Source organism: Carcharodon carcharias, chromosome 29 (assembly GCF_017639515.1).
Source record: "Carcharodon carcharias isolate sCarCar2 chromosome 29, sCarCar2.pri, whole genome shotgun sequence".
NCBI lineage: Eukaryota > Metazoa > Chordata > Chondrichthyes > Lamniformes > Lamnidae > Carcharodon > Carcharodon carcharias.
In genome coordinates this window covers 514,350-537,843 of record NC_054495.1, presented here as the reverse complement: position 1 = coordinate 537,843, position 23,494 = coordinate 514,350, and the positions used below count along the sequence as shown (strand labels likewise).

Here is a 23,494-nt window from a genome sequence, read left to right as displayed (position 1 = left end):
GGAATGACTTGTTGACATTCCTGTCCTGGTCCCTGTCTGGAAACTCCTGCCGGACATCAGGATCAGGCTTTGATGCAATGTTAAATAAGCTGCTGAATCTAAAGGAGTTGTGTAACAAGGCTCTGCTCCCAGCAGCGAGTCTTCCTACACAGTGAATGTAGTCACAGAGAAAGGGCTACAACACAGCTGGTCAAATGTTCCAACCCTCACTTACCCTGAGTGAGGATCCACATTGAGGATTAAACCTTGTGAAATTAAATCCCCTCTGTCAAAACTCTCACAGATGAAGGATGGATGTTAATGTGGGGCTAACAGAGGGCTGCAGGTATCCCACATGTCAGCCATGACTCAGTGGGTAACACACTCACTCAGAGTCTGAAGGTTGTGGGTTTAAACCCCACTCTAGACTGGTGGGGTGGAAGGTGAGGACAAGGGGACTCCTAACGTGGTCTTCAGTGGGCGGGGGGGGGGGTGGGGGTGGGGGGGGTCAGAGGGGTGAGAGAATAAGTGGTGGAATTGGGTTGAGGGCCTTGTTAACCGCAGTGTTAGGGAATAGGTTGAGGAAAAAGATCAGTTGTACGATCAGAACAGATGTTACCAAGTGGGAGAAACTTGTGAGAACTATCGTCGAGGTAGCTGCGGGATTGGGTGGGATTCTAGTGAATATTCTTTGACAGACTATCCCCAGAAATGCTGACAGAGAATTTGAGGAAAGCAAGAGTTGGAAATGGACTGTGTGAAGGTGAGGAAAGGGTGGAAAATGAAAGCAGAGTTGAAGAAATTTTCCAGTTCAGGGTGAGAGTCTAAAGCAGCACCAATTCAGTCATCATCATCAACGTAGAAGTAAAAGAGGTGGGGGATGAGGCCTGAGTAGGACTGGACCAAGGAAAGTTCCACATATCCTACTAAAAGGCCGGCAGAGCTAGTGTCCACGTGGGTGCTCATAGCTCACACCTTTGATGTGCAGTGAGTGAGTGGAGTTAAAGGTGAGAACAAGTTCAGCCAGGTGGAGAAGGATGGAGGCAGGAGGAGAAACTGGCAGCCAAAGAGAATTTGTGATTTGGGGGCTGCAATGTAACTACATTTATATTAAAAGAGAATTTTTCCTTAAAAGGTGTCTGCAATTCAGTTGTCTGGGCCCCAAGCTCTGGAAAACTGATCTCATTTTCATCCTCTGACCTAATATCTCCAGATGTGGTTTGGTATCAAATTCTCTTTTAGCATGTTCCTGTGAAGCACCTTGGGACATTTATAAAACACCTTTAACATTATAAAATATAACTTGTTCATGACGAGGTTCAGGAACAAGTCTGGACTCCTGTCATTATTCAGTTGCTATCTCGATGTGTGAATACTAACTCCATGTTCCTGTATTTTCTCTCCGTGTCTGTGTAAGGGTCTCCACCCCTGAAGAAGTTGAATTGCTCTGCTTGTTCATGCCAATACCACTTCCACCCCAGGAAAGGTGAAGGGAAATCACACACTCCCTCCCTCCCAATCCCTCTCCCCACACCTCCCCTTCCCCTAATGCCCAATCACCAGAAAGGCTGACTGCATGATCATTCCTGGCCTCCGGAAGTTCCCACAATCACAGATACCAGTCTTCAGCCAATCTCATTCACATCTCACATTGGGAGACTTACTGCCTGCAGACAGCATGACCTCTGTTCAGGCAGTGACCACAGAGTCGTTAAGCATCATTTCAGCAGCAGTTTATCTTTAATTAGACTTTGGATCAACAACAACATGTAGAAAAGTAAAAAATAAACCTGACAGAAACGTATAGACACATTCAGAAAATATTTACATTAGCAATTTTATACATCCCTTGTAAAATATGACCACTCACTGTTTGCCACAAAAAACTGCATATAAAAAAGACAAAATTAAAATATACCGAATGTATCTATATAATTTCAGGCAAGAAACAGTTTCAATCTGTGAACCATCTAGAATCTGAATCCCTCCTGAGATTGTGCTGATCAGGACGGTTTGTGCAAAGTGGGAAGTGATTGTTAATCCCAATCCTGAGCTCAGACATTCCACCAGGAATCACTGGATAACCACAATACTGGCCTGATTGTCCCCTCCCTGACACAGGCTCAGTGCAGGGGAAACTCAGTTAGTGCTGGAGAGTCCCGTTCCCCAGAAGGTTTTCTTCTCCAGCCACTCCATCCTGATGCTCAGGTGCTGTTGTCACAAGGCCCCATGCTTCACCTGGACAGCTCACCCCTGTCAAAGGGACATCATTAGGTCCTTCATTTCGATTGTTGGAGTGTCGATTTTGAACACAATTCCTAGGAGAGAAAAACCATTACTGTGACAACTTCATTTTGAGTGTTCTGGTGTCTATTTTGTGTTCTGGTGTCTATTTTGTTTCCTAGGACAGAAAAACCAGCAGAGTTCAGGTGACATTAAAAGAATCCAACACTTTGGACAAGTGTGTGAAGGAGCCGTTCAGGAGCACAGTCCCGATTAAATTACACTCAACATCCTGGGTACCAATGGCAGCTGGAAAATGGGTCACAGGAGCTGCATGGTGATGGAGCACAGAGTATAGAGGAGAGGAGGCTCATAGGGGAGGCAATGGGCAAGAGCTGGACACTCCACAGGAGCTGTGCTGACCGATAGAGGGAGGGCCAGAGGATAGAGTTAGAGAACCCTACAATAGTTTCTGCTCCCACTGCAAGGGGTGTATGTGGAGACAGGCGGTGAGCACGGAGATGTGGATATTGAGTGTACGAAGGGAATTCGAGATGGCCTTCCCAGTGACTGAATCATCTAATATCCGGGTTAAAAGGCGGTGGTTTGGAAAATACAGGAGGAGACTGAACAACAACAACTTGTGTTTATATAGAACCTTGAACAGAACATATCCTAAATGCTTATGAAACAAAATTTGACATTGAGCTACACAAGGGTTCAGGCAGTGAGTTAGGCATTAAGGAGCAAATGGTGTTGTTGGGAGGTAAGGAAGAGAGACAGACACAGACACACACAGACAGGCAGAGGTTGAGGGAGGGAATTCCAGAGTTTGGGCCCAGGCAGCTAAAGGCTCAGCCACCAATGATGTAGCGATGGAAAATCAGGGAGTCTGAAAACACCAGAATTGGAGGAGTGCAGAGATCTGAGGGTTGTGGGGCTGAAGGAGGTTACACATGGGGAGGAGTGAGGCCACAGAATGTTTGATAAAAGGGTGAGAATGTTAAAATCTGTCTATCACAGTCCTAAATAAATTCAAGGATGAACAGCGGCAGATTTGCAATCAAACCCTTGTGGCACGGGACCCCCCAAACAATAGGGGAGTGGGGGGAAAGGGGGGGAGTGAGCGAGTGAGTGCTGAACTGTTGGAAGTGCTGTCTTTCAGCTGAGATGTTAAACTGCCTGCTCGGCTGTCTAGCAGCCTCCTGTGCAGCGAAGTGTTCGGGCACAGCACGCCGAAATTATTCACTGAAAACCAGTTTCCGGTCTCTGGGCTCTAGCTCGGCCAGGCAATGCACTGTGGGCAGCGCACAGCTACTGTTTTCCGTAGCCAGCCAAGGCATAAGACCATAAGATGCAGGAGCAGAAATAGGCCATTCAGCCCATCAAGTCAGCTCTGCCATTCAATGAGATCATGGCTGATCTGATAATCCTGAACTCCACTTCCCTGCCTGTTCCCCATAACCCCCGATTCCTTTACGGATTAAAAATCTATCTCAGCCTTGAATATACTTAACGACCCAGCCTCTACAGACCTCTGCAGATTCACAACCCTCAGAGAAGAAATTCCTCCTCAGCTCTGTATTAAACAGGCGACCCCTTGCTCTGAGAGTATACCGTCTGGTCCTAGACTCTCCCACAAGGGGAAACAACCTCACCGCTTCTACCCTGACAAAACCCTTGAAGAATCTTTTATGTTCAAATAAGGCTGCCTCTCATTCTTCTAAATTCCAATGAGTACAGGCCCAACCTACTCAACGTCTCCTCATAACAAAAGCCCCACAAGCAGCTGTTGACCATGTGTCAATCCCACCGTCCATCCCGGAGTTATGGCCCAGAAAGCAGTACTCAGTCTCTGCGCCATCCTGCAGCCGGGCAGAGAGCCAGCGGAAGGGCACTCGCACCGGACTGCGCAGGATGACAAGCTGGAAGTGATTGGATAATGCTGCTCAATGATAGGGTGGATTGAAGCATTCTCACTGCTCAGTAAATGGACAGGTTGAGGTGTCAGCAACATTTAAGAAAACATTATAAAACAAAAACAGGATTAAAATGGAAACCATGAAACATTCTAGAACTCACCATTTTGGTCGCCTTTGGAATACACAAAACACAATTCCAGAAAGCAAAACTCCAGCAAAAAAACTAACAGCAACTCCAACTCCAATTCCAAATCCAAATCCAGACCGTACTCCTGTACAAAGTACATGATGTAGAGACAGAATGAAGATATTAACAGACTGGGACACAGTAACAAAATTAACAGCAGAGACCTTCAGCACCTAGTGTTTCAGAACCATCCCCAGTACTAACAGATCCCTGGTTAATTCTGGACCTGGAGGGATGTGGGAGGTTAGATACAATAATCACACACACACCAGGCCACCCCACAGCTTCCTGCACACACACACACTGTCCCGCAATGTGATGGATACATGCTTTCCAATTGAGATAACTGGACACTGACCCGCAGCAACTCCTTCCAATTAAACCCAACAGTCCATTGAAATAGAGCGGGAATTTTAAACTAATTTGCAGATCAGGAAAGCCACGGGATTGGGTGTAACGCGGATTTACACCTGGGACAATATTACTCTCCACTGACTTCAACCAGTGGTACACCCAATCCCTTCACTTTCCCAACAGTACGGTTTGGTTATAATTGTACCAAGACTTTCCACACAGAATTCCAGAATGCTAGTGGGAAGCAAGAAACCTCAGAGTTTTGTATCTGAGAGACAGGAAGGTGAGACTCAAACAGAAATAACATTTCTAGGTAGTTTCAGGGCCACTTACAGGTAACAGTGACCCACACCACTCACTCTCACAGAATCATTCTATGGTGAAATATCACACAGCATTTCAAACCTTCCCATGTTACTACCTGTCTCTGCAGCATGTTCAAATGTAAGAGCTGAAAACACATGCAGTAGTTTAGAAACAGATTTACCTGGTACAGACATGGTCGGTACAGGTGTTTCAGGTCGCTCTAAAGAAAACAACATGTGTTTAGTATTGTGTGTGAAACAAACTGCAGAAATGTTCAAAGACTTTTTTGGGCTTTAGGGAAACACATCCAGGGAGGAACAAGACCCGGATCAAACTAATCGGGAAGGATCAGGAACAGGGTCGGCAGAGTGAAAAATCCAACAGGATTGCATTAACTGTGGGGCGTAGAATGGAAGTTTTCCAGAGTTACCCTGAGCAGGATCATTCCCAGCAACCTACATCCCCCTGTGGAGAGAATCCCCACAGGATCCTGGGTCTACTGGGATACACTTTCAAGGTAAGCGCACTGGGTCTTGTAAAGGCTGCCTGAGAGGTGTGATGGGCCCCACCTCCTGCACCCCGACATTTGGAGCCAGATGGAACACATTTCTGGAGAGTGAGTGCTGTGGGGAGTGATCACTGGAATCCTCCACATTGGTCTAAAGCCCATGAACTCTGGCAGCTTTCGGTCAACAATGGGCCTGGAAACCTCCTGCTGCTTATCACCTACTGCCCTCCCTTAGCTGATGAATCAGGACTCCTCCATGTTGAACACCACTTGGTGTGTGCGGTGAGTGCATTGGTGAGCGAGTGCAGCTTGATAGCAACGTTAACTCCTTCCATCACCCAGTTTGACCGCTCTGTCCTTCAGGGCTCAGCCAGCTCGCTCAGTGATGGTATTACTGAGCCACCCTTGGTGATGGACAGTGAAGTCCCCACTCAGTACATTCTGTGTCCTTTCCACTCTCACTGCTTCCTCCAAGTGGTGTTCAGCATGGAGGAGTACTGATTCATCAGCTGAGGGAGGGCAGTAGCTGATAATCAGCAGGAGGTTTCCAGGTCCATGTTTGACCTGAAGCTGTGAAACTTCATGGGGTTCAGAGGCAATGTTGAGGATTCCCAGTGCCACTGACTCCGGACTGCATACCACTGTGCCCCCACCATGTGACAGGACATACCCAGGGATGGTGATAGAGGAGTTTGGGATGTGGGGTTAATTCTGTGAGAATGACTCTGCCAGACAGCTCTCCCAACTTGGACAGCAGTTCCCAGGTGTTAGTGAAGGGACTTTGCAGAGTCGACTGGGTTGGGTGTGTCTTTGTTGTATCCTGATTCAATACCTGGGTCACAGCCAGTGATCCATTCAGTTTTATCCTGTTTTGCTCTCCAGCCTTAGATACAAACCGATACAGGTCAGTTAATAAGCAACTAGGTTAACGTGGGACTGGAGTCACATAGAGACCAGACTGGGTATGGACGGCAGGTTTCCTTCCCTAAAGAGACATTAGTGAACCAGTTGGGGTTTTACAACAATCCAACAGCTTCAGGGTCACTTTTCCTGGGACCAAATTGATATTTCCAGGTTTGTATTTAAAGAACTGAATTTAAAATCTGACAGTGCCATGGGGGGATTTCATTCTCTGAATTATTACTCCAGGCCTCTGGATTACTCATCTAGTAATTTAACCACCAACCCCATAAAATCAGGGATTAAATACAGAATTAAAAACAAAAAAACTGCGGATGCTGGAAATCCAAAACAAAAACAAAAACAGAATTACCTGGAAAAACTCAGCAAGTCTGGCAGCATCGGCGGAGGAGAAAAGAGTTGACGTTTCGAGTCCTCATGACCCTTCGACAGAACTTGAGTTCGAGTCCAAGAAAGAGTTGAAATATAAGCTGGTTAAAGGTGTGTGTGTGGGGGGCGGAGAGAGAGAGAGAGAGAGAGAGAGAGAGAGAGAAGTGGAGGGGGGGGTGTGGTTGTAGGGACAAACAAACAGTGATAGAAGCAGATCATCAAAAGATGTCAACAACAATAGTACAAAAGAACACATAGGTGTTAAAGCTGGTGGTATTATCTAAACGAATGTGCTAATTAAGAATGGATGGTAGGGCACTCAAGGTATAGCTCTAGTGGGGGTGGGGAGAGCATAAAAGATTTAAAAAAAAAATTTTTTAAAGTTAAAGTTGGTGATATTATGTAAACGAATGTGCTAATTAAGAATGGATGGTAGGGCACTCAAGGTATAGCTCTAGTGGGGGTGGGGAGAGCATAAAATTTAAAAAAAAATTAAATACAGAATACCTGAAACAAAAGCTTCTTACCCAACACAAAGAGATGGACGACATCAGATTTCACTAAATAATGGACCTCCTCTTTCTTCTTGTAAATCTGACACTCATACATTTTCTTGTCAGACTTCCTGAGGTCAGAGATCAGAATTGACCAGTTGCCTTGCTCCAATTGATCTTTGAACAGTTTTGTTCTGTTTCTGAACCGTGGGTCTTGTTCTGTCAAATCATCATTGCCATCGACAAACTTGTGTAAAATTTCAGATCTTGATATTCCCCAAATCACCTGTAAATCTGAGACTGGGACATTCCCTTTGTAGGAACAGGGCAGCACAATCTGCTCTCCAAGGAACCCAGAAACTGACCAGTCACCTGGAAAAGATTGAAAGCATTTATCCACAGAGATAACCTCCCTGCTGGTACATCACATCCCAAGCGTCACGTGGGTACACTGCGATGCTCAATTTGCAAGATGCACTGATCAGTAACTCACAGCTTTCATTTCTGTGGGAAGGTTAAAGCTCAGGTATTAAGGCCTTCAACTAAACCCAGCTTGTGCTGGATATTTGTTCACACAGAGCAGATGGACAGAGCAGAAAAATCACGTTTTCCATTTATACACAAGCTGGGAGAACTCATCAGTATATTGGTCACCTGTCCTTGGGAGGAATTCAGAGACCGGGGGTACACAATGTGAGGTGGAGCTCAGCAGCTGAAAAATGACCCTGAAATGTAATGACATGAACAGGTGGGGTGGGGGTTCCCAAGGAAGTAGGAAGGGGTTTGGACAGCTTGGGGGTGGGAGGGAATGACGGTCGAATACACTGGGTAGGGGTTTGAGGCAGAACCTGATTTACTTTCTTTATTCTTTCATGGGATGTGGGCATCGCTGGCAGGTCCAGAATTTGTTGTCCACCCCGAATGGTCCTTGATCTGAGTGGCTTGCTCGGCTACTTCAGAGGACAATTCAGAGTCAACCACATTGCTGTCTGGGTCTGTAGTCACAAAGTCAGGACAGCAGATTTCGCTTCATAAGAGGGCATTCATAAACCAGATGGCTTTTTACTAAAATCAATAACAGTTTCATATATTGTAGGTTTGTATTATTATATATTATGATAATATTATCATAGATTTATTAACTAGTTGCCATGGTGGGATTTGAACTCATGTCCCCAGAGCATTAGTCTGGGCCTCTGGGTTCCTAGTCCTGTGACAGTGCCACTATTACCATCTCTCCACTGGTCTGAAAAGGATTGAGGCAGTGTGTATTCTCACCACCCTCAAGATTACAAGGTCAGAGGATACAGGTGCAGGAGTAAGCCATTTGGCCCCTCAAGCCTGCTGTCTCATTTAATAAGATCATGGCTGATCTGATTGTGGCCTTAACTCCACTTTCATGCCTGTGCCCCCTTGTCAATCAAAATTCTGTCTAACTCAGCCTTGGTTATATTCAATGAGCCAGCCTTCACTGCTCTCCGGGGAAGAGAATTCCAAAGTCTAACAACCCTTAGAGAAGAAATTCCTCATTTCCATCTTAAATACCAGACATCTTATTCTTAAACTGTACCCCATAGTTCCAGATTCCCCTACAAGGGGAAATATCCTTTCAGTGTCTATCCTATCAAACTCCCTCAGAATCTGATCTGTTTCAATAAGATCATCTCCCATTCCCCTAAACTCCAACGGATACAGGGACAGCCTGCTCAACCTTTCCTCCTAACACAAACCCCTTCATCCCAGGAATCAGCCGAGTGAACATTCTCTGAACTGCCTCCAATGCAAGTATATCTCTCCTTAAGTAAGGAGACCGCGTTAGGGTTAGGGTTAGGTTTAGGGTTAGGGACTGGAACACACTAACAAAATTAACAGCAGAGATCACTGGCATCTAGTGTTTCAGAACCAACCCCACTACAAACAGATCCCTGGTTAATTCTAGTCCTGGAGGGATGTGGGAGGTTAGATATCAATAATCACACACACACCAGGCCACCCCACAGCTCCGTGCACACAAACACTGTACCACAATGTGATCGATACATGCTTTCCAATCGAGATAACTGGGCACTGACCAGCAGCAGCCTCCCTTCAATTAAAGCTAACAACCTGCTGAAAGAGAGAGGGGGAATTTTAAAAAAATAACATTTTTTGGCTGGGAATGCAATGAGGTTGGATGGGTCACCTGTTTGAACCCAGATCAATATGATTCTCCACTGAATTCAATGTTGACGATTCCCGGGGTCACTCCCTCCTGACTGTATATCACTGTGCCCACACCTTTGTTGGGTCTGTCCTGCCGGTGGGACAGGACATGCCCAGGGATGGTGATAGAGGAGTCTGAGATGTAGGGCTGATTCTGAGAGTATGACTATGTCACACAGCTCTCCCAACTTGGACACTAGTCCCCAGATGTTAGTGAAGGAACTTTGCAGAGTTGACTGGGCTGGGTGTGTCTTTGTTGTTTCCTGATTCGATACCTGGGTCTCAACCAGTAATCCGTTCAGTTTCGTTCCGTTTTTTCTGTCTCACGGTTTGATACAACCTGATTGAAGTGACCGAGTAAGTCAGAGGACAGTTAAAAGTCAACCAGGTTAATGTGGGGCTGGAGTCACACAGAGACCAGACTGGGTATGGACGGCAGGTTTCCTTCACTAAAGGGACATTTGTGAACCAGTTGGGCTTTTACAACAATCCAACAGCTCCAGGGTCACTTTTATTGGGACCAACTTTATATTTCCCAGATTTTAAATTTAAATTCAGTTTATTACTTAAAGTGCCATAGTGGATCTGAATTCATATTGTCTGGATTATTAGTCCAGGCCTCTGGATTTCTAGTCTAGTAATATAATCACTGCACTACCAAACCCATAAAATCGGAGATTAAATATAGAACACCTGAAACAGAAACCTCTCACCTCTTACAGAAAGATGGATGTGATCAGTGTGCTCCCAGTGTAATCCTGCACCTGTTCTCTTGTAAATCTGACACTGATCCTGGTTCTGGTCAGAGATTAGAACTGACCAGTTGCCTTGTTCCAGTTGATCAGTGAACAGGTTTGTTCTGTTTCTGAACTGTGGGTCTTGTCCTGTCACTTCCCATTCCCATTGACAAATTTCACACTCAGATATCCCCCAGGCTACCAGTAAATCTGAGACTGGGACATTCCCTTTGTAGGTACAGGGAGCACAAGCTGCTCCCAAAGGAACCCAGAAACTGGCACAGGCGAGTCACCAGGGAAAGATTGAAAGTATTTATCCACAGATATAACCTCCCTGATTGTACATTACAGACGAGGCTTCACGTGGTTACACTGCGATCCTCGATTTGCAAGAAGCACTGATCAGTAACTCACTGCTTTCATTTCTGTGGGCAGGTTAAAGCTCAGGAATATACTATTTATAATGACAAGTTCCCTGTGCAGAGAGTATAATTCTTGCCATTCTTTTTAAAATGGAAAATTCTCAAAGTCACACTTTGAACAAAGAAAATCTCAAAATGTTTTTAAAATTCAATTTTTCTACAGGATTGGGTGGAATGTCGGTGTACACCTGGATCAATGTTACTCTCCACTGACTTCAACCAGCGTTGTACCCAATCCCGTCAGTTTCCCAACAGGAGGGTTCAGTTATAATTGTACCAAGACTTTCCACACAGAATTCCAGACACACTAATGCTAGTGGGAAGCAGGAATCCTCAGAGTTTTGCATCTGAGGGACAGGAAGGTGGGGCTCAGAAACATAACTAAAAATTCCATAAAATAAAAGCAAAATACTGCGGATGCTGGAAATCTGAAACAAAAATTGCTGGAAAAACTCAGCAGGTCTGACAGCATCTGTGGAGAGGAAGACAGAGTTAATGTTTCGAGTCCGTTTGACTCTTCATCAGAACTAAAGAGGAATAGAAATGTGGTAAAATATAAGCTGTTTAACGGGGGGTGGGACAGGTGGAGCTGGATAGAGGGCCAGTGATAGGTGGAGGCAAAGGAGAGATTGCCAAAGATATCATAAGCAAAAGGACAAAGGGGTGTTGATGACAGTGATATTAGCTAAAGGATGTGCTAATGGTGACATTAATGGTAGAAAGTAGGATAAGCAAGTGACAGATGGCCCTAGTGGGGTGGGGTGGAGTGGGGTGAAGGGACCCTAATATCCTCACCAGTGCGTTTGGTCGTGCTGTTGGGGAAGGTTTAAACTTGATTGGCAGGGGGATGGGAACCTGGGGCGGCCGGAGGGGCGGCGCGAATTCAGAGTGCAGAGGAGAAAAACTGGCAGTGGGAAGTAGAGAAATATCAGCTCATAATGAGGATATATCAGAGAATTGCATCAAGGTAGATAGGATACCTGGAGAGTGTGCTAGAATTAGAGTAGGCAACGGTAAGGCATTAGGTGGGGTCGGGATAAGGGGGGGAAAGTAAAAACAAGCCTAAATCGGAGCTAATGTGCATGTATGTGAATGCACGGTGTGTGATTAATAAGATTGGTGAACCGCAGGCACAGGTTGACAAATGGAATTATGATATTATCGCTATAACAGAGACCTGGCTCAAAGAAGGGCAGGACTGGGCATTAAATATTCCTGGGTACAAGGTGTTTAGGAGAGACAGGAAAGGAAGGAACAGGGAAGGAGTGACAATATTGGTTAACGATAGCATTACAGTACTGGAGAGAGAGGATGTTCCAGAGGAGTCAGGGATGGAATCTCTCTGGCTAGAGGTAAGGAATTGTAAAGGTGCAATAACAGGTGTGGTATATAGAGCACCAACTAGTGGAAGGGATGTGGAGAAACAAATTTGCAAAAGAAATTACAGAGAGGTGCAAGAGTTATAGAGAATCATACGGGTGTCTTCCATTCTCCAAATATAGACTGGGATAGCAAGAGTACAAAAGCACAAGAGGGGCAAGAGTTCCTGGAACGTGTTCAAGATCATTTTCTACAGCAGTATGTTTCCAGTCCAACAAGAGGACATGCACTTTTGGACCTGGTTCGGGGAAATGAATTGGCCCACGTGGATCAAATATCAGTGGGAGAGCATCTACAGGACAGTGACCATGTATCATAAGGTTTAGGTTAATCATGGAAAAGGACAGAGAACAATCCACAGCAGAAATAATTAATTGGAGGAAAGCAAACTTCAATGGGATGAGAATGCATCTGAGTTGAGTGAGTTGGAATCAAATGTTGGCAGAAAAGACAATGGCTGAACAATGGGCCGCCTTCAAAGAAAAAGTATTCCAGGCAATGTCAAGATGTATTCCCTTGAAGGGGAAAGGTCGGACAAATAAATCCAGAGTGTCCTGGATGATTAGAGAGATAGCAGTAAAGATGAAAAGGAAGAAGTGCACAGACGACAGATGTCAGGTAGAAAATACAATGGAGAATCAGACTGAATATAGAGGGACTAGAAAGGATGTGAAGGACTAAAAAGAAAAGCAAGGAGAGAGCATGAAAAGAGGCTGGCAGCAAACAAAAAAGGGAATCCTAAGGACATCTATAAGCATTTAAATAATAAAAGGATGGTAAAAGGAAGAGTAGGGCTGATTCGGGACAAAGAAAAGGGACCTGCATGTGGAGGATGGGGAAATAGCGCAGGTATTGAACGAGTACTTTGCATCTGTCTTTATAAAGAAAGAACTTGTTACCCAGGCGGAGGTGAGAGAGGAGGTAACTGGAACACTAGAAGAACTTACAATCGAGAGGAAGGAGGTGTTGGAAAGGCTATCTTTACTTAAAATAGATAAGGTACCTGGACTGGATGAGATGCATCCAAGGATACTGAGAGGGGTGAGAGTGGAAATTAGAGGCACTAGTAATACTTTTCCAGTCTTCCTTAGGCACAGGGGAGGAGCCAGAGGACTGGAGAAATGTGAATGTTACATCCTTGTCCAAAAGTGGGTGCAAGGATAAAGCTGACAACTACAGGCCAGTCAGTTTGACACCAATGGGAGGGAAACTTCTGGAAACTATAGTACGGGATGAAATCAATAATCACTTAGACAAGTGCAGGATAATTAAGGAAAGCCAGCATGGATTCATCAGGGGAAAATCATGTTTCACTAACTTGATGGAATGTTTTGAAGAGGTAACAGAGAAGGTTGATAAGGGCAATGCTGTTGATGTGGTGTATATGGATTTTCAAAAGGCATTTGATACAGTGCCACACAACAGACTTGAGTGGAATAAAAGAGAAAGTAGGCACTTGGATAAGAAATTGGCTGAGTGATAGGAAACAGAGAGTAGTGATAAATGGTTGTTTTTCAGATTGAAGGACGATTTGTAGTGGAGTTCCTCAGGGGTTAGTGTTGGGACCCTTGCTCTTCCTGATATATATAAATGATCGAGGCTGTGGTGTGCAGGGCATGATTTCAAAATTTAAAGATGATACGAAGAATGGAAATGTTGTCATCTGTGATGGGGATAGTCCTGAACTTCAAAAGGACATAAACATATTGGAAGATTGGGCAGACAAGTAGCAGATGAAGTTCAATGCAGAGAAGAGTGGGCTGATTCACTTTGGCAGGAAAGATATGGTGAGAGAGTATAAAATAAAGGGAGATCCTCTAAAGGAGGTGCAGGAACAGAGGGATCTCGGTGCATATGTACACTGATCATTGAAGATGACTGGGCATGTCCAGAGTGCAGTTAATAAAGAATATAGTATCTTAGGGTTTATTAATAGGGGCATTGAGTACAAGAGTAAGGAAGTGATGTTAAACTTGTATAAGACACTAGTTAGGCCTCATCTGGAGTACTGCGTCCAGTTCTGGGTGCCATACTTGAGGAAGGATGGGAAGGTATTGGAGAGAGTACAGAGGAGATTCACAAGGATAATTCCTGGGATGAAGAACTGGAGCTATGAGGATAGATTGGAGAGGTTGGGACTGATTTACTTGGAGAAAAGAAGGCTGAGAGGAGACTTGACAGAGGAATTCGAGATCCTGAGGGGTAAGGACAGGGTAAATAGTGAGAAACTGTTCCTACCCAGGAGAACATCAAGAACTAGAGGGCACAGATACAAAATAATTGGCTAAAGTAGTAAATGTGATGTGGGGAAAGATTTTTTCACCCAGAGGGTGGTTGGAGTCTGGAACAAACTTCCTGAAAGGGTGGTGGAGGCTGGTTCGATCGAGGTATTCTAAAGGGAATCAGATTGCTCCCTGAAAAGAGAGAATGTGCAAGGTTATGGGGATAAGGCAGTGGAGTGAGACTAAGCAGATTGCTCTTTCAGAGAGCCAGTGCAGACACAATGAGCCAAATGTCCTCTTTCTGCACTGTAAAGATACTGTGATATCTGTACAGGTACATTATCCTGTACTCCCCCCTCACTCATTCTGTGAATCAGCTGCTGCTGCTGTCAATATTAACTATCAAAAGGAAATTGGATGAATTATTAAAGGGAAGGATAATTACAGGGAGAACAAAAATTTGCAAAACTGATTTGGCCTTGCAAGTGATAAAGTCATTTCAGAAGCAGCTGGCTGCTGCAGGGAGAGATCATTTGTCTCTGGGTGAATGAATTTAAAAAGGGACAAAGTGTCTCTTCCTCAAACCCGTTTCTCGATCTTGTGATTAAAGTGATACAACCCCACCCTCTGCTGGCAGATGGAAGCTACTACACAAGCGGAGGGGAATATTCAGGGATTCAGCAAGAGAGCAGGTCAATCAAAAATGACAGGGAAAAGTGTGGTTCAGTATCTTCAGAGGAAAGCTGTAACGTACAGGTCGGGTGAAGTAGAAATTAAGTTCTATTTTTGATTGGAAAATCAGGGGAGAGCGCCAGCGCAGTACCCCCACGCCTGGAGTCACATCTCGACCAGACTGGGTAAGGACGGCAGGTTTCCATCCCTAAAGACACATCAATGAACCAATTGGGGTTTTACCACAATCCAACAGCTTCATGGTCACTTTTATTGCAACTAACTTCAGATTTCCAGATTTTCAGACAGTACTGAGCCTCGGACAGTGCAGCACTCCCACAGCAGGGATATGGTGTTTTCTGGGAACACTAGGATTTACGCACTGAGTATTTATGGAGTGGGAATTGAGACAGTTAAACTGTGGCCTATCTATTGTGTGGATCCAGGATCACATGGATTTACAGGACCAGTTGTGAACAGCAGCAGATTGTTAGAGGGGAATCGCACAGACTCCAGGGTCTGAATGGGTGACTCCTGTTCCTGGGAACAAACTGAACACTGCAATGGGAAGGAAGGGACAGGAAGGGGCTCACTCTCACAGACTCATTCTTTGGTGAAATATCACACAGCATTTCAAACCTTCCAATGTTACTACCTGTCTATCCAGCATGATCAAATGTAAGAGCTGAAAACACATGTAGTAGTTTAGAAACAGATTTACCTGGTACAAGCGTGGTCGGTACAGGTGTTTGAGGTCGCTCTAAAGAAAACATCATGTGTTTAGTATTGTGTGTGAAACAAACTGCAGAAATGTTCAAAGACTCTATCGGGCTTTAGGGAAACACATCATGGGAGGAACGAGACTTGGTTCAAACTGATCAGGAAGGGTCAGGAACAGGGTCGGCAGAGTGAAAAATCCAACAGGATTGCATTAACTGTGGGGGGTAGAATGGAAGTTTTCCAGAGTTACCCTGAGCAGGATCATTCCCAGCAGCCTACATCCCCCTGTGGAGAGAATCCTCCCAGCATCCTGGGTCTACTGGGATACACTTTCAAGGTAAGCGCACTGGGTCTTGTAAAGGCTGCCTGAGAGGTGTGATGGGCCCCACCTCCTGCACCCCAACATCTGGAGACAGACAGAGCTCTTTGCTGGAGAGTGAGTGCAGCTTGATAGCTCCATTAACTCCTTCCATCACCCAGTTTGACCGCTCTGTCCTTCAGGGCTCCGTCAGCTTGGTCAGTGATGGTATTACTGACCCACCTTGGTGATGGACAGTGAAGTCCCCACTCAGTACATTCTGTGTCCTTGCCACTCTCACTGCTTCCTCCAAGTGGTGTTCAGCATGGAGGAGTACTGATTCATCAGCTGAGGTAGGGCAGTAGGTGATAATCAGCAGGAGGTTTCCAGGTCTGTGTTTGACCTGAAGCTGTGAGACTTCATGGGGTTCACAGTCAATGTTGAGGATACCCGGCACCACTCCCTCCGGACTGTATACTGCACCTCTGGTGGGACTGTCCTGCCAGTGGGACAGAATATACTCAGGGATGGTGATAGAGACTGGCATTCAGAGTTAATTCTGTGAATATGACTCTGCCAGACAGCTCTCCCAACTTGGACATCAGATGTTAGTGAGGGGACTTTGCAATGTCAACTGGCCTGGGTTTGTCTGTGTTGTTTCCTAGTTCGATGCCTGGGGTGAAGCTAGTGATGATTCAGTTTTATTCTACTCTTTCTTTCCAATGGTTTGATATCAATTCATTTTTAACTGCCCTCTGACCTCCTAGGCCAGCTTAACCAACCAGGTTACTGTGGGACTGGGTAAGGACAGCAGGTTTCCTTCCCTCAAGGGACATTCGTGAACCAGTTGGGATTTTACAACAATCCAACAGCTTCAGGGTCACTTTTATTACAACTAACTTTATATTTCCAGATTTTTATTTAATAAACTGAATTTAAATTCTGGAAGTGCCATGCTGGGATTTGAACTCTCATCCTCTGGATTGTTAGTCCAGGCCTCTGTATTACTAGTCTACTAACATAACCACTGAACTACCAAACCCATACAGAGATTACATACAGAATACCTGAAGCAGAAACCTCTCACCTGTCACAGAAAGATGGATGATATCAGTTTGCTCTGTTATATAACCCACAGCTATCCTCTTGTGAATGTCACATAAATACTGGTTCTGGTCTGACTCCCTGAGGTCAGAGATCAGAACTGACCAGTTGCCTTGTCCCAGTTGATCTTTGAACAGGTTTGTTCTGTTTCTGAATCGTGGATCTTGTTCTGTCAAATCATTGTTCCCAGTGATGAACTTCTGCAAAATTTCACCCTTGGCTGTCTCCCAGATCACCAGTAAATCAGAGACTGGGGCATTCCCTTTGTAGGTACAGGGCAGTACAACCTGCTCCCCAAGGAACCCAGAAACTGAGACAGGTGAGTCACCTGGAAAAGATTGAAAGTATTTATCCATAAATATAACCTCCCTGCTGGTACATTACATCCCAAGTTTCACATGGTTACACTGCGATGCTCGATTGACAAGAAACACTGATCAGTAACTCACTGCTTTCATTTCTGTGGGAAGATTAAAGCTCAGGAATTAAGGGCCTTCAACTAAAACCAGCTTGTGCTGGAGATTTGTAAGCACAGAGCAGCTGGACAGCACTTTGAGTCACATGTTTTTAATTTGTACACATGCTGGGAGAACACATCAGGATATTGGTCACCTCCCATTGGGAGAAAAATCACAGACTGTGGGCTGCACAATGTGAGGTGGAGCTCAGGAACAGAAAACTGACCCTGAAATGTAAGATTGGAATCCCCAGTCCTGATGACTCTACTCCCCATGCTCTTGGACAATTCCCAGTTCTATTTGATCCCAGGACGGTCTCAGACTCCTGATCCCAGTGCTCATGACCCCATCCCAGTCCCACCAGATCCCAGTCACCCATCCCTATGTCACCCAGTGTTGCTCAGTGTCCAAATCCCACTCTTCACATCACAGGGGTTAATCTGAAGACATTAACTGCCTTCCTTTCAACTCTCATGATCATTATTTTATGAATAAACTTTAGTTTTGGAGAAAGAAATCTGAATGAACATTCCAAATCATTTCAAAATGGTCATTACACAAAGAACAATGAAATTCAAATTTGACATAATGTTGCACTTGAGATACCTCAATACCACCGTGATACATGCGATATTTAATATATCAAACCAATGTCTAGCATACAGCCCGAGGGGTCTATACAATTCCCAGCCCCTCTGTGCGCTCTGTCTGGAAGGTCAGAGACAGTGACCTTGCCCCATTGCATCTTTACGCCGGCTGCTCCAAGCAGTCGTGCATGTCTCAGCACGTGGTCCTGGACCTTGGAATGTGCCAGTCTGCAACACTCGGTCAGGGACAACTCTTTGCACTGGAAAACCAACAGGTTTCGGGCAGACAAAAGAGCGTCTTTCACTGAGTTAATGATCCTCCAGCTGCAGTTGATGTTTGTCTCAGTGTGTGTCCCTGGGAACGGCCCGTAGAGCACAGAGTCCTGTGTCATGGAACTGCTCAGGATGAACCTCGACAAAAACCACTGCGTCTTGTTCCAGACCTTCTTTGCAAAGGCACATTCCACAAGAAGTTGAACAACGGTCTCTTCCCCACCAAAGCCATCTTCAGAGCAATGGGGGTGAGGCACCTGGCATGTAGGAAGGATCTGACGGGGAGGACCTTTCTCACCACCAGCCAAGCCATGTCTTGGTGCTTGTTGGAAAGTTCTGGCGATGAGGCTTTCTGCCAAATGCCTGACAGGCTACACAGGGAACCATCCAACAGGATTCATCATCTTCTTTTCCCACAGGGCCTCAAGGACATTGTATGCAGGCCACTGCCTGATGGGCTTGTGGTCAGAAGGCATTTTCTGCATAAACTTCTCCATGAGGAACAGGTCAGAAGGCATTTTCTGTGTAAACGTCTCCATGAAGGACAGGTTGAAGGGCATGGTCTAACTACTTGGAACGTTCCGCAGCAGCGTGGCCAGACCCATCCTTCACAACCTCAGGACAGAGTGACACTTGCTGTTTGCATACCGAGGGACTTCAAAAAGATGGCCAGCAGGATGAGGGCGATGTTGAGCTCATCTTTCTCCCACCCACACCTCTCTATCCAGAGCCTCTGGCATCCCCATGGACACAATCCATCTTTGACCTCCGGATAAAAAGTCGAAGGTGGTTCGGCTGACCACTGCTGCACAAGATCAGGGTACGGGCAACACCTGCGCCATGAACAGCAATGCCCAGAGTGCCTCACACCTCATAATTAATCCTATCATGCCCAGATCCTCCCTGATGGACTCAGTAACGGATTCTATGCAACACACAAACAGGACAGGGGAGAGACGGCAGCCCTGCCTGACTCCAGATTTCATTGGAAAGCTTTCTGATTCCCTCGCATTGATTGAAACTACACTAGTGATGTTTGTGTAGAGCAGTTGGATCCAATTGCAGATTCCCTCCCCAAACCCCATTTTGGAGAGTACATCCACCATGTAGGTCTGCGTTATTCTGTCAAAGGCCTTCTCCTGGTCCAAGCTGATGAGGCAGGTGTCCACACCCATGTCTTGTACATAGCCTTGCACTACTCAGGGAGGAAATGGCGGAGGATGATCCTTTGAATCCGGAGACTGATGGGGTGATAAGTGAGGACAAGGGGGTCATCCTCCGCCATTTCCGCCAACTCCAGCATGATGCCACCACCAAACACATCTTCCCTTCACCCCCCCTATCGGCATTCCGTAGGGATCGCTCCCTCCGGGACACCCTGGTCCACTCCTCCATCACCCCCTACTCCTCAACCCCCTCCTATGGCACCACCCCATGCCCACGCAAAAGATGCAACACCTGCCCCTTCACTTCCTCTCTCCTCACCGTCCAAGGACCCAAACACTCCTTTCAAGTGAAGCAGCATTTCACTTGCATTCCCCCCAACTTAGTCTACTGCATTCGTTGCTCCCAATGTGGTCTCCTCTACACTGGAGAGACCAAACGTAAACTGGGCGACCGCTTTGCAGAACACCTGCAGTCTGTCCGCAAGAATGACCCAAACCTCCCTGTCGCTTGCCATTTTAACACTCCACCCTGCTCTCTTGCCCACATGTCTGTCCTTGGCTTGCTGCATTGTTCCAGTGAAGCCCAACGCAAACTGGAGGAACAACACCTCATCTTCCGACTAGGCATTTTACAGCCTTCCGGACTGAATATTGAATTCAACAACTTTAGGTCGTGAGCTCCCTCCCCCATCCCCACCCCCTTTCTGTTTCCCCCTTCCTTTTTTTTCCAATAAATTATAAAGATTTTCCTTTTCCCACCTATTTCCATTATTTTTTTTAAAAAACACCCCCACTAGAGCTATACCTTGAGTGCCCTACCATCCATTCTTAATTAGCACATTCGTTTAGGCAATATCACCAACTTTAACTTTAACACCTATGTGTTCTATTGTACTATTGTCGTTGACATCTTTTGATGATCTGCTTCTATCACTGCTTGTTTGTCCCTACAACCACACCCCCACCACCCCCCCCCCCACTCCACCTCTCTCTCTCTCTCTCTCTGCCCCCCACACACACATCTTAAACCAGCTTATATTTCAACTCTTTCTTGGACTCGAACTCAAGTTCTGTCGAAGGGTCATGAGGACTCGAAACGTCAACTCTTTTCTTCTCCGCCGATGCTGCCGGACCTGCTGAGTTTTTCCAGGTAATTCTGTTTTTGTTTTTGTTCTCCCTCCCGATCCCAGTTCTATTTTTTTAATGTTAATCCCCGGTTCGCGGATCACTTCAGTTTCCTTTTGCCCCACATTTCACCCGCATCCAAACCCCCCATTCCCGGTCCCCACAGCTCCCTTTCCATCCATTCCGGCCAATACAGGGTTAAAGGTAAAAGTCGATCCTTTCACTATTTCAGAAATCTGCAGCGATCCGATAGAGGAAACTGGCTTTTTATTCACCAACAGACCCGCAGCATCTCAATCGACACAGCCGAAAACTACCGGCCGCTCAGTCTCTCCCTTTACCTCAAAACAACTCGTTTGTTTCATTCTCTCTTTCTGGGCGCACCCGCTCCACTGAATAAACCAGGAAAAACACCCTCTGCAGTGAGAAAACCGCAGCAAAGACTGAAATATCCGAGCAGCAAGAGATATGTGGCTTTCAGCTAAATTATATACCAAATAAACAATCCCATAGTGACTCCGGACTGAACACTCCCTCCTGTTACAGCCAAGAGCGGGTGGATAAAACACAAACAGATAACAACAGAGAGTTCAGTGAGAATAAACCCGCAGTCTGGTTCCTGTATTAAAGGGGTTCAGCGAGAATAAACCCAGAGTCTGGTTCCTGTATTAAAGGGGTTCAGCGAGAATAAACCCAGAGTCTGGTTCCTGTAATAAAGTGGTCCAGTAAGAATAAACCCAGAGTCTGGTTCCTGAATTAAAGGAGTTCAGTGAGAATAATCCAGAGTCTGGTTCCTGTATTAACGGTGTTCAGTCAGATAAACCCAGAGTCTGGTTCCTGTATTAAAGGGATTCAGTGAGAATGAACCCAGAGTCTGGTTCCTGTATTAAAGAGATTCAGTGAGAAACCCAGAGTTTGCTTCCTGTATTAAGGGAGTTCAGTCAGATAAACCCAGAGTCTGGTTCCTGTATTAAAGGGATTCAGTGAGAATAAACCCAGAGTCTGGTTCCTGTATTAAAGGGGTCCAGTAAAAATAAACCCAGAGTCTGGTTCCTGTATTAAAGGGGTTCAGTCAGATAAACCCACAGTCTAGTTCCTTAATTAAAGGGGATCAGTCAGATAATCCCAGAGTCTGGTTCCTGCATTAAAGGGTTCAGTCAGATAAACCCAGAGTCTGGTTCCTTTATTAAAGGCGTTCAGTCAAATAGACCCAGCATCTGGTTCCTGTATTAAAGGGGTTCAGTCAGATAAACCCAGAGACTGGTTCCTGTATTAAAGGGGTTCAGTCAGATAAACCCAGAGACTTGTTCCTGTATTAAAGGGGTTCAGTCAGATAAACCCACAGTCTGGTTCCTGTATTAAAGGGGTTCAGTCAGATAAACCCACAGTCTGGTTCCTGTATTAAAGGGGTTCAGTCAGATAAACCCAGAATCTGGTTCCTGTATTAAAGGGTTTCTTTCTTTTTCAGAGAGAGCACGAACGGAGTCCCCCACTACCATAAATTTTGCAGTCGAGTATCCCGCACTTGGGGACATCGCAGGCGTCAGCACACGCGAAGTGCAATGGGCTGGTCTCGTCCTGCCAGAAACAGCTTCATGATCATGGTCTCTCCGCTGCCAGGGAGTCAGTCACTTGATGCCGCTGCTGAGCACCAGCGCCACCAGGTGAACAAAGGCCAGTATTGCAGAGAGATATTTTGAGCTTCTTTGATGACAAGACTTGCATTGATGTAGCAGCTTTCATGGACACAAGATCTCCCAAAGTGATTTATAATCAACAACATACTTTACTACTTACAATAAAATAATATACAAACTGGGAAGTGAATTCTTTTTGAACCATGGTAATGCATGAAATGCGGTAGTGAATTTGTGCACAGCAAGCTCCCACAAATGCTGGGTCGGGACAAAAGCAGATCACCTGTTTTTAATGATGTGGCTTTAGGGATAAATATTGGGCCCAGGTCTTCGGGAAAACTCCCCCCGATTAACTTCCAAATAGTGACCATGGGATTTTTCTCATTTCTCTGAGAGAGCAGACAGGCTTCGGTTTAATGTTTCATCCGAACAACAGCATATACAACAGTGCAGCTCTCCCGGGATGTGGACCCTCCGACAGTGCAGCACTCACTCAGTACTGACCCTCTGACAGTGCAGCGCTCCCTCAGTACTGACCCTCCGACAATGCAGCACTCCCTCAGTACTGACTCTTCAACAGTGCAGAACTCCCTCAGTACTGATATTCCGACAGCGAAGTACTCCCTTTAGTGAAACCCCGAAAGTTCAGCACTCCCTCAGTATTGCACTGGGAATGTTAGACTGGATATGGGGCTCATGTCTCTGGAATGGGATTCAGAAGTGAGAGTGATCCCACTAAGTCATTGTTGGATTTTAATACAGACACTCAGCACTGAATCAATGCTGTCCTGAATTGGATCCCAGGAGATGTGAAAGCCAACCGGTATATTCAAGGCTGAGAGATTTTGACTCGAAGAGAATTCCAGGATGTGATGATCAGGTGGAAAGTGGAGTTGATGTACAAGATCAGGCATGATCTTAATGAGGGGGGAAAGGGTGTTGAGGGGCTGAAAGGCCTCCTCCTGCTCCTATTTCTGATGTGTTTGATATGGATGTTCCCAGTGTGGGATGCACAGCCCCGCCTATTCCCCTGTACCATACAGTGTGTAAGGGACCCGGTGGTGTGAGGGACTGAAACCTCCCCAAACTCCCCCGCTCCCCTTTGGCTCAGTGGATAGCTCTGAGTCTGAAGATCGTGAGTTCACAGAGCGGCTCCAGAGAGCTGAGCATGAAATTCTGGCCGACACCAGCTTCACTGCGATGCCAGATTAAACCTCCCCACATCTCT

At 45.8% G+C, this 23,494-nt stretch overlaps 1 protein-coding gene and 1 non-coding gene across 3 annotated transcripts in view; both read right to left on the bottom strand.

The window, feature by feature from the left end:
• Window positions 1–1,700: 1,700 nt before the first annotated feature.
• Window positions 1,701–23,494, bottom strand: part of LOC121271071 (matrix remodeling-associated protein 8-like) — a 33,238-nt gene continuing 11,444 nt past the window's right edge. Inside the window, exons 3-8 of one of the 2 annotated variants that reach the window (XM_041176788.1) lie at window positions 17,004–17,348; window positions 15,620–15,658; window positions 7,297–7,635; window positions 5,153–5,191; window positions 4,285–4,396; window positions 1,701–2,297 (exon numbers count right to left, since the gene is read on the bottom strand). In XM_041176788.1, the coding sequence (XP_041032722.1) occupies window positions 2,123–2,297; window positions 4,285–4,396; window positions 5,153–5,191; window positions 7,297–7,635; window positions 15,620–15,658; window positions 17,004–17,348 (1,049 nt within the window). In that variant the 3' untranslated portion in view covers window positions 1,701–2,122. The remainder of the gene's footprint in view (window positions 2,298–4,284; window positions 4,397–5,152; window positions 5,192–7,296; window positions 7,636–15,619; window positions 15,659–17,003; window positions 17,349–23,494) is intronic. The other variant, XM_041176787.1, reaches the window with a different exon arrangement.
• Window positions 22,094–22,256, bottom strand: LOC121271136. Its single transcript, XR_005941682.1, has one exon. It is a non-coding gene; the product is annotated as a U1 spliceosomal RNA (small nuclear RNA).